General features: G+C 35.1%; 1 protein-coding gene across 13 annotated transcripts in view; it reads left to right on the top strand.

The window, feature by feature from the left end:
• The window catches only part of LOC104529198 (sodium channel protein type 1 subunit alpha), a 64,353-nt gene extending 56,491 nt beyond the window's left edge, over positions 1-7,862 (top strand). For 8 of the 13 annotated variants that reach the window (XM_029086333.1, XM_010173420.2, XM_010173417.2 and 5 more), the window contains 5 exons: positions 2,660-2,713; positions 3,063-3,200; positions 4,843-4,947; positions 5,323-5,593; positions 5,952-7,862. In XM_029086333.1, the coding sequence (XP_028942166.1) occupies positions 2,660-2,713; positions 3,063-3,200; positions 4,843-4,947; positions 5,323-5,593; positions 5,952-7,120 (1,737 nt within the window). In that variant the 3' untranslated portion in view covers positions 7,121-7,862. Of the gene's footprint in view, positions 1-2,659; positions 2,723-3,062; positions 3,201-4,842; positions 4,948-5,322; positions 5,594-5,951 lie in introns of all 13 variants that reach the window. The other 5 variants (XM_010173427.2, XM_010173424.2, XM_010173419.2 and 2 more) reach the window with 1 other exon arrangement.
• The last annotated feature ends 2,417 nt before the right edge of the window (positions 7,863-10,279 follow it).

The raw sequence follows: 10,279 nt of genomic DNA, 5'->3' as shown, positions 1-10,279 counted from the left end.
CACTCTTTCATTAAATATGATGCCTTGAACTGAAGCTCCAGTTCCATTATTTGCTATTTTTCAGGTAACATATTTAAAAATTACAAGTTCTCCTACTGAACTGATGCTTCTGCTTTGGGAATTAAGAATCTGTTTTCTCACAGCTAAATTATCAACTAGAGTAAATGGTTTTGCATAATGGTGATTATATAAATTGATTCCTACTGATTTTTGGGAGAGGTTTAGAGTAAAACAAATAATGTGATGAGGGAGCATATTTTACTATGAAAATTACTTAATTTTACTTAGGCATTGGGATTGGTTTTTTCTTCATTTCTTCAATAATGGTAATATCTTATGGTTTTGTGAAACTCATTGTGGAAAACACACATTTTACTTTAGATATTTTAAACTGTAAGATAGTAATATGTTATATTTTTTTTATTTTTCCACACTCATTCTTTTAAGAATAAGCATACAACAGCTCAGTTCTTCAGATCCTTTTCCTAGCACTAGCCAAAAGGTACCATCTCTTTATAATGGATTACTTTACTGATAATGGTGAAGCTTAATATTTTAAAATTAGTCTATTTTTTTCCATGTAGTCAAGGTACACTAATTTACAAAAAACAATAATCCCATCTTGTCTGGAGGATGAAATGCAGGGATCATCATATGAATCTGAGGCAACAGCACACACTTTGCAGAAGAACCACTCCATCATTTGCGTCATCTTTCTGATGTAAAAGTATGCCCATTTTTTGCATTTAGTGTTTCAGGTTGAAGTGCTGATTTCAGCCTAAGTTATGACATTCCAAAAAATGCAATTGATGTACCAAAATGGAAACAAAAGTAGTGCCTGTAAGACTTGAAGTAATTATCCTGCCCTATTTAGACCTTGTAAGATCTCAGCTGAAATACTGAGTCCAGTTTTGGTTACCATTTCAAGAGATGAACTAGTGGAAGAGAGCTCAGAGGAAAATAATGAGAATGATCAGAGTTCTGTAAAACAAGATCTACATGGAAAGACTGAAGGAACAGTGATCATAGCCTAAAGAAGAAAGGCAGCAACAATCAGTTTGCAAATAAGTAAAAGGTGCTGCAAAAAGCAAGATTAGTACTGTGTTGATATGTAATGATTATGACAAGTGACAGTCTTAAATGGCAACAGAAGGATTTAGATATTTGCAAACAGTAAAGACAGATGCTGGAATAAATATTTTTTATGAGGTTGTGGAGTGTCCATCATTAAAAGTCTCTGAGAACAGGTTAAACATATATTAGAAATTACATATACAAAGCTGATTCTAACTCTTCTAATCCCTTGCAGTCCAAATATTCCACAAGGACTTTAAATTCTTCGGCTGAGACTTGTTTAAGATTTACTGTTGATTTATTGGTCCTCTGATACTACATTTTGATTTCACCATTGTAGTGTAAGTTGCCTGAACTTCATTTTTTTCTCTGGCCTCAAGATGAGAAAGTTGTTGCATACTGGATTTGCATCTCAGAATAATCATGGTCTTTGTAGTATTCCACTGTTTCAAAAGTGCAAGGGACCTCTTTTTCTTTAAGAAAATAATTATTTTCTCATTTTAAGTTCACTTCAGGATGATGCCAGCCGCTTTGTATGCTGCAAAAGCAAAGCCTTTTTGAAACTTCCACTAGAAATGAAACCTCAAGATGATGGAGATACAGCAATAATCATGGATGAAGTGTGTTCCATTCCCAACTTGTTTCTGCAGCTGGTCTCTGTGGCAAGGAATATGAAGGAAACAATGATCTGCAGCCTTGTTTAGCAAAAGTATAATAGGGATTAAATGAAAGAGAACTATCTCACTTCTTTGTTTTATTCTAGGCATAAGTGGATTAAAACCTGAGTAATTTTTACTTGGAGATATTGCCTAGTCAAAGGATAACTAATTGCTACAACAGAGAAAATTACTTTCTGTTTTGAACACCCAGATTAAACAGTCTATACCTCACTATCAAATATAAAAAATTACAGATTTTGGGCAGAGGCAATAGTTATAAAAGTTCACTAAATGCTGCCACCTCTGAGGCATATTAAATCTTTGATGCACATAAAACACATCCTCCTTTTACCAGTTTATCTCGGGACATATCTGAGGGATCTAGTCTCTGTAAACCACAACACAATATATTTAAAGTGAACATAGAATTACTAAATCAGGTAAAGTCTTTCAAAGTAGAGAAAAATCAAAATTCGGATTGATAGGAAAATACCTTTTCTGAGCTGATCAATTTTTTGTTTCCTTTGGTTGCCACCTTTCTGCCTGATTTGAGAAGGAGGGACTATACATCAGTCTTCATTGGTGGCAACTCAGTTACACAAGGCTGTTTCTCAGCTGTACATAGCCTTTGCAGTTGACGTGATTTGATGAACATTTAGACCACTAAAATGATAATGCGTTCTATCATTTGTGATAATTATTTAGAAATAAGTTAATTATACTTACTGCTTAAAATGTTAATGTAGAGACAAAAAAGGGGGATACGCAGCAGTGTATCTGATGAGAAGCTGCGAAGAAAGCCAAGAGAAAAAAAGTATTTAGAAATCTCATGTTATGCTAATTTTTCCTGGTGCTGTACTCAGTTGCTGGAAATAATATAAATTGTCTTCAAGCTCTATACTTAAACAGGTGTGTGCTGTTTACAGGCTACATTTAAAGGCTGGATGGATATTATGTATGCAGCTATTGACTCAAGAGATGTAAGTATTGCAAATATTTTTAATTATCTTTTTTTTCTTAAGGTCTATCTAGTAAAAAGTGTGTATTTATGTATCTTCCAAAAGCAATTAATGTCCATCCAATAGAATGAAACAAAATTAAATTAACTAATATAAGATTCTGCTGAAACAAATTGTGGAACACTGAAAGTAAACTGCCAGATGCTGTCAGTAATAGATGGAACGGACAAAATACATTGATGTAAGTCACAGGAGTGTTGTCCAAACAGAAAATATTAAGGACGTTTTGCACAAGGTTGCTGCTTGTTCAGTTGAAATTTTCACATTAAATCTTAGGAATTATATTTCGCTTTTTTTTTTTTTTTCTTAGATACTACAGCAACCCAAGTATGAAGACAACCTGTACATGTATTTGTATTTTGTCATCTTTATAATTTTTGGGTCTTTTTTCACCCTGAACCTATTCATTGGTGTCATTATTGATAACTTCAATCAGCAAAAAAAGAAGATAAGTATTTTTTCATTTCTCTTCTAAACATATTATAAAATATTGCATTTTTGCAGGTGCGTGATATATGGAATTTACACCCAAGGTTTGCTCAAAATTGAAAAAGCTGAAGTATATTAGGATACAAGATCTTGACAAGATGTAGTATGCGTTAACGTCGTAAGATTTTACATTGTAGTGAATGGGACAGACCCTTCTGTTTTCTATGTCCAGTTCAGTCTTCCTCAAGTCATCTGCTTTACTATGCCTAAACTTCATGAAATCTCCTTATATGATCAAACCACTGATTTATGCCTCCACATTAAAGCACTCATAATTTCTTGATTTTTTTTTCCTTCTTGATTTGTAGTGATTCTATCAGCGCGCGCACACACACACACACACAAAAAAAAAGTAGCTCCCTGGTTATGAAAAATAAAGCATTATTTCATCACACCACTACAGATGCTGTTTTAATGATCCCAAGTATTCAAGTTCTATTTTGTGGCACTGAATGATCTGAAACTATACAGAACAAGGGTGGTTTGTAACTATCTCAGGGCCTTTTTTTACTGTTTCATAGTGCAGGTGTAGATAATCTCACTGTTATGTATGGTCTGTGTATCAGATGCCCATCTTTAAAATTATTTTCTTTCCTAACTTTCTTTGGTTTTATGTTACTGGTGAGAGATGCTAAGTAAGATTTCTGGAAGCTGTACATGCTAGAGGCCTAGAGGTATACGGTTAGGGAGCCTGTCCATTGTACAGTGCATGCATTCCCATGTCTTCAAGCTTCCCAAACACTCATCCACCAAAGAGCTGCATCCACTCCTATGTGTTCGCAGGCATTTCTGGAATTAGATGTATGCAAGTATCTTTTATCTAGGAAAAATTTACTTCAAGAAGCATGTGGAGTCTGATGGGTTTTCATTCAAGCTGTCTCTACAAGAAAGTTACTATGAGCACTGGATTTTGTTTAGGTTGCCATGAAAGACCCATAATTCTCTCTTTATCTTCACTGGCAGACTCCAAAGGCCAGTTCTAGCTTTTGCAAATCAGAACTTCATTGAACATGGAAGCTAATCAAGATAAAAGACTTCGAGCATTTTGCTGTGAACAGTATCAAAAGTGCTTCAGTTTTCAGCTTAGTTTCTCCAAAGTCTGATAATCCATCTTCTCAAAAACCTTGAAGACTTTGAGTCCCAATGCTAATGTTGTGATTGCTAAACTGGAGATAACTAAAGCACTAACATGTTCATGTACTGAAAACCTGACTTTGTCTGCTTCCTTTGTGTCATTAAAATAGCAGTTCGGAAGTCACAGTACTGAGCAGCCCAGACTATTTGAGCTTATCTTGGATGCTGTTTCCTGTATCTCTTCCTATAAAAGAGAAGAGGTATTGAAAAGGATTTCTTGGAGTTCAAGGAAAATAACTGTAGGAAAATGCTGCATTACTGATTTTTGTGAGATGCAGTACTGGATGTCCAGAGAACTTCTGGACTAAATGCTTAGATTGCAGACAGCTGCATTTGATAGCTAAGAGATTTTTCTGAATTCAGTCTTCTTTATTTTCATTAAATAAATAAATAACATTTGTCTTTAACAGTTTTTTCAACACTGCATATAAATGTGATTATAACTAGTTTTGATTTCATGTTTTTACTTTGGAGGCCAAGACATATTTATGACAGAAGAGCAGAAGAAATACTACAATGCAATGAAAAAGCTGGGATCCAAAAAACCACAAAAACCTATACCAAGACCAGGGGTAAAATTATTTATATACATGAGACCAATAGCTATTTTCGAACAGCTCAGTTTTTATTGATATATAGGGAGCAGAAACATGCCCATGTGAATATTATTATTAACTAGTGTATCAGTCAGAAAAAAAGGAAAATGAAAACACAATAAAAAACCTATTCTTCCTTTGCAACCATTTTATGTATGAATATACAAACAAATGAGGCTGAACTAAGCTGTTATATTCACTTTAATTTGATTATTCTACTTAAGATCCCTAGTTACATTTTTATTGAAGTCTCATAGGCTTTACTGTATGTATTTTTCTACTTTCTTCTAACAGGAAAAGAAAAACAATTACATTTTGTATTGGATGTTTCTTTTTTTCTCTTCTCCTCAGAACAAATTCCAAGGCATGGTCTTTGATTTTGTGACACAGCAAGTATTTGACATCAGCATCATGATTCTTATTTGTCTTAATATGGTTACCATGATGGTAGAAACAGATGACCAAAGTAAAGAAATGGAAAATATTTTATACTGGATAAACCTGGTGTTCATTGTCCTTTTCACTGGAGAATGTGTCCTGAAATTAATTTCACTTCGCCATTATTATTTCACTATAGGCTGGAACATTTTTGATTTTGTCGTTGTCATTCTCTCAATAGTAGGTAAGTCTTGTTTATTAAACTAAAAAGAGGGTAAAATGAATATAAGATCAACTTTTACTTGAATAGAGCTATATGATTGGCTTTTGCCATTGCACGGTTTACAACTACGTCATGCAACTTTAAATTCTATTTAATAACTTACCTAATCCAAACATCAAAAATGTTATCATCATTCAACATCTATTGCACCTGCAAATATTAACTATAACTGGCATAACAGAAATTATGCAAGTGCAATCTACAGAATATCTTTAATTGCTACATAGAATCACCAATTTTTAAATTATTTTTCTAAATTTCTACTATGATATGGAGATTAAGTAGTAATGTATCTTGGTTTTATTTTTTTCTGTTTTAGGTATGTTTTTAGCTGAGATGATTGAGAAATATTTTGTGTCCCCCACACTATTCAGAGTTATCCGACTTGCCAGAATCGGTCGAATCCTGCGTCTCATTAAAGGCGCTAAGGGAATCCGCACTCTGCTTTTTGCTTTGATGATGTCTCTGCCTGCTTTGTTCAACATTGGCCTGCTGCTGTTCCTGGTCATGTTTATCTATGCGATATTTGGCATGTCCAACTTTGCCTATGTTAAGAGAGAAGCTGGTATAGATGACATGTTCAACTTCGAAACGTTTGGCAACAGCATGATCTGCCTGTTTCAAATTACCACATCTGCTGGCTGGGATGGCTTGCTAGCCCCAATTCTTAACAGTGGGGAGCCAGACTGTGACCCTAACAAAGCTCATCCAGGGAGCTCTGTGAAAGGCGACTGTGGCAACCCTTCTGTTGGGATTTTCTTCTTTGTCAGCTACATTATCATATCATTTCTGGTAGTGGTGAACATGTACATTGCTGTGATTTTGGAGAACTTTGGTGTTGCTACTGAAGAAAGTGCTGAACCCTTGAGTGAGGATGACTTTGAGATGTTCTATGAAGTCTGGGAGAAGTTTGATCCCGATGCAACACAATTCATGAAATTTGAGAAATTGTCTGATTTTGCAGCAGCACTTGACCCTCCTCTTCATCTACCCAAACCAAACAAAGTCCAGCTTATTGCAATGGATCTGCCCATGGTAAGCGGTGACAGAATTCACTGCCTTGACATCTTGTTTGCTTTCACAAAGCGTGTTTTGGGGGAAAGTGGGGAGATGGATGCTCTCAGAATCCAGATGGAAGATCGGTTTATGGCATCCAATCCTTCTAAAGCTTCCTATGAACCAATTACAACCACATTGAAACGAAAACAGGAGGAAGTATCTGCTGTCATTATTCAACGGGCTTATAGACGTCACCTTTTAAAACGAACAGTAAAACAAGCTTCCTTTATCTATAACAAAAACAAAACTGAAGGAGGGGCTCGTCAGGGTATCAAAGACGAAATCCTTATTGACAAGTTAAATGAAAACTCATTTACAGAGAAAACTGATATAACTGCATCAACAGCAGTTTGTCCGCCTTCTTATGATCGTGTAACAAGGCCAGTCAAAGAAAAGCATGAAAAGGAACATAAAGATGTTCAGAAATAAAAGCAAATAGCAAGCAAAACCATCTATGTGCAAAATCATTCATAGCCTGTAAGGATCATGTGTTCGTGTCAACTCCTGCTGGAGGTCTATGCCAAACTGACAATTTTTACAAATATACTGTACATTAAAGGTCAGTGCCTATTAAAAGACAGTGACCCCTTGTCAGTGACTGTGACTGTGTTATGGGGAAACAACCTTGACAGGAGGTTACTGTTCTCACTACCAGCTGACACTGCTGAAGAGGAGAGAAAAAATGGCTACTCAGACTGTAGGGACCAGTTAAAGGGGTGCAAACCAAGTATTTGTGTGTTTAGCATAAAACAATACAGTAACTGTATCCACTGTTTGCATTTCAACTGCCACACGTCATGTTTTTACAAAATATGTGTTGGTGGATTCATCTTATTTTTATTCATATGTTGTTTATTATATGTGACTATTTTTGTAAATGGGGCTTCTGTTGGGGAAAGGGATTAAGTACACCTTTACAGGTACAAGGTCCAGGTGTTCCATTATACAACTAATATACACACAGAAATTATTTGCATGAAGGCATGCTGCACTTATATATCATGCATGAAAATAACATTAAGTCACAAGAACAACAATTTTTTTTAGCACAGTGTTTCCGGAAAGGAATAACAGATTTTGAGGTGCTTAATTAATGTATTCATGTTGTATCACACCCAAACAAGTCTTGGTATGCCTGTAAAGTTCCCTATAACTCAGAAGAACAGTAGAGATGGATTATTTTTTGCAGAGACCATTAAGTTTCAGAAAGTGAATTTGCCTCAGCCCTCCAAATTGATTACAAAGAGCCCTTTACGAAGTTGTTCTGCTTTATCCTGCAGTATTGTTTAGCCATCTTCAGCTCTCAGTAAGGTTGATGTTGTTGTACACGTTAATGAAAAGCCCTCTGCTGTGTAAATAGTAATTTTTAACCCGTGGTGCATGTTTGAGCAAACAGATAATGACCTAAGCACATTTATTGCATCAAATATGTACCACAATAAGTGTAGTGTGCAAGCGTTCAACAGGTAAAATTACGTATTATCTACCATTATAGATAGTTTGGATGCTATCAGTGCATGTTTATATTGCCTATGCTGCTGTTCCTTTGACTGTTCAGGATTCTTAAATATGGGAAGCCATACATCAGAGTTAAATGAAATAAACTACCCAACAAGACCTCATTCCTCCATACCATTAAGCAATATTTTGCAGCTATTTAGGAGCTTATTTGTTTTACATTTTTGAATTTTCAGTGAAGAGCATATAGTGTATATCCAGATTGTACAGATATGTGAAAACTACTAAACTTGTTGAAAATAATGTTAGAATTTTATAAGCAAATATAAATACTGTAAAAATCATTTTATTTTACTTTTCAGCATTATGTACATAAAACAAGAACTGAATTTTATCTTCAGGTTAATGTCGCACCATTTTTGTTACTTTCTGTCCATAGCAATTTTTCACTGAAGAACTCCAGAGAACAAGATATACATAAGAGAATGGATAGCTGTAGGTTATTTTTTACAATATTTGCAAACATGTCAATACTTTCTGCGAAATAAGTTCATCATTTGCTTCTAAGTTTTTTTGCAGTTGGGCAATGGTGTAAAGTTCAAATTGAATGTCTAAGCAGTGCCTGAATCATAAGTTTTCAGATACCACCTTTCTTTCACAGGATCCGTAATATTTTCTCATATTTACTCACAGGTTAATTTTTTATTTTTTTTTTTAAATCATGCTGCACTAGAATGTTATCTTGGGTCCACAATATTTTTTCACAAAGAGAAATTAGCAAAATTGTATAATCTAACACATCAGGACATTTTATGTTTCCTACAGAGGCAAATTAAATATAGATTACTTTTATTAAAATTATTATTAAAATTATTGACTAATACTGTATTAGTGAACTGCATGCAGGAAAATGCTACTATTACCATAACTGATGCTAAACAACATTAATAAAGATTACCTTTTTTATTGTATGTTCCTTTTGTCTTTATTAGCTGACAATATAAAAAAGGTATGCTTCTAAAACCATAGAATGAGAGAATAGTGAAAACCTTTACACCCAGCTATGCTGTTCTTCCATGTAAGCAAATCCTTAGGACTTGCTTGTTAAGTCACCAACTAGGTATTTCTACTTCAATGCATGTTAAGACACTGAGCATGATGGTTCTGTATTCATCAATAGTACCGCCCCGAGTAACTTCATGAGTTCCTGCAGCAGCTCCATGCAGTGGGGTACTCAACCGTCAAATACCAGAGCTGTCCTGCGTGTGTACCAGTAGGCTCAGAGAATATACAAGAATGAGAACTGAGCATTTATGAGTTTACAAAGAGAAAGTGAGGACTGAAAATAGTACTAGATAGATGACACTCCCCAACTTGGATTATGAGAACTAGTTTATTCTTTCTAGTTACTTTTCACAAATAGGCTACAGAATATCTCATATTCAAGTGCACTTCTGAAAAAGGTGAATTGGCATCACAGTAAATAACCATTGGTCTTTTCCTTTGGAATTTTTAAGGATCTCTCTGGAAGCACTGCTCTCCTGGATGCTCTCATTTCCATACTGATATGGAAAAATGCAAATGAAGCTGGAAAGTGGACCTGTTGGTTATTCCTTATTAATTGCTTCGGTGAATTTCTGAAAGTGTTCATTTTATATGCTTATATAATTTTATATTGCATTCCCCTACAATTTATAATGAAAACACTCAGAGATTAATACTGAACTTGGTATAAAACCCGTTTATGAGCAATTGTATTGCATATGCCTGCTTTAATTGCTAATGCAGAAATAAAATTTCATAGCGTCTTCCCTGAAACTCTTCACAAATCACGAGGGAGGAAAATGTTCCTCCTTCAAATTGTTCTGAAATGCATTATGAAAAAAGGGCTAAAATTTTGATAAAGAACTGTAGGTATCAAAATGAAAATATAAGTATTTTCAGATTAACATGTAGACAAAATACGTCTTAAAAGGTTACTTTTAAAAGTATGTAAATTATCCACACATAAAGTCCTATGTCCAGCCGGAAAAAGCCAGCACACCAACTCCCAGAGCTTCCCCTCCCGCCTCCGGGCAGCGACAGGCGACCCCGCGCCAGCGCTGCTGAGGGAGAGCCGGCGAGACCGCC

This window comes from Antrostomus carolinensis, unplaced genomic scaffold (assembly GCF_000700745.2).
Source record: "Antrostomus carolinensis isolate BGI_N321 unplaced genomic scaffold, ASM70074v2 scaffold558, whole genome shotgun sequence".
Classification (NCBI taxonomy): Eukaryota; Metazoa; Chordata; class Aves; order Caprimulgiformes; family Caprimulgidae; genus Antrostomus; species Antrostomus carolinensis.
This window is presented reverse-complemented; position numbering and strand designations above follow the sequence as displayed.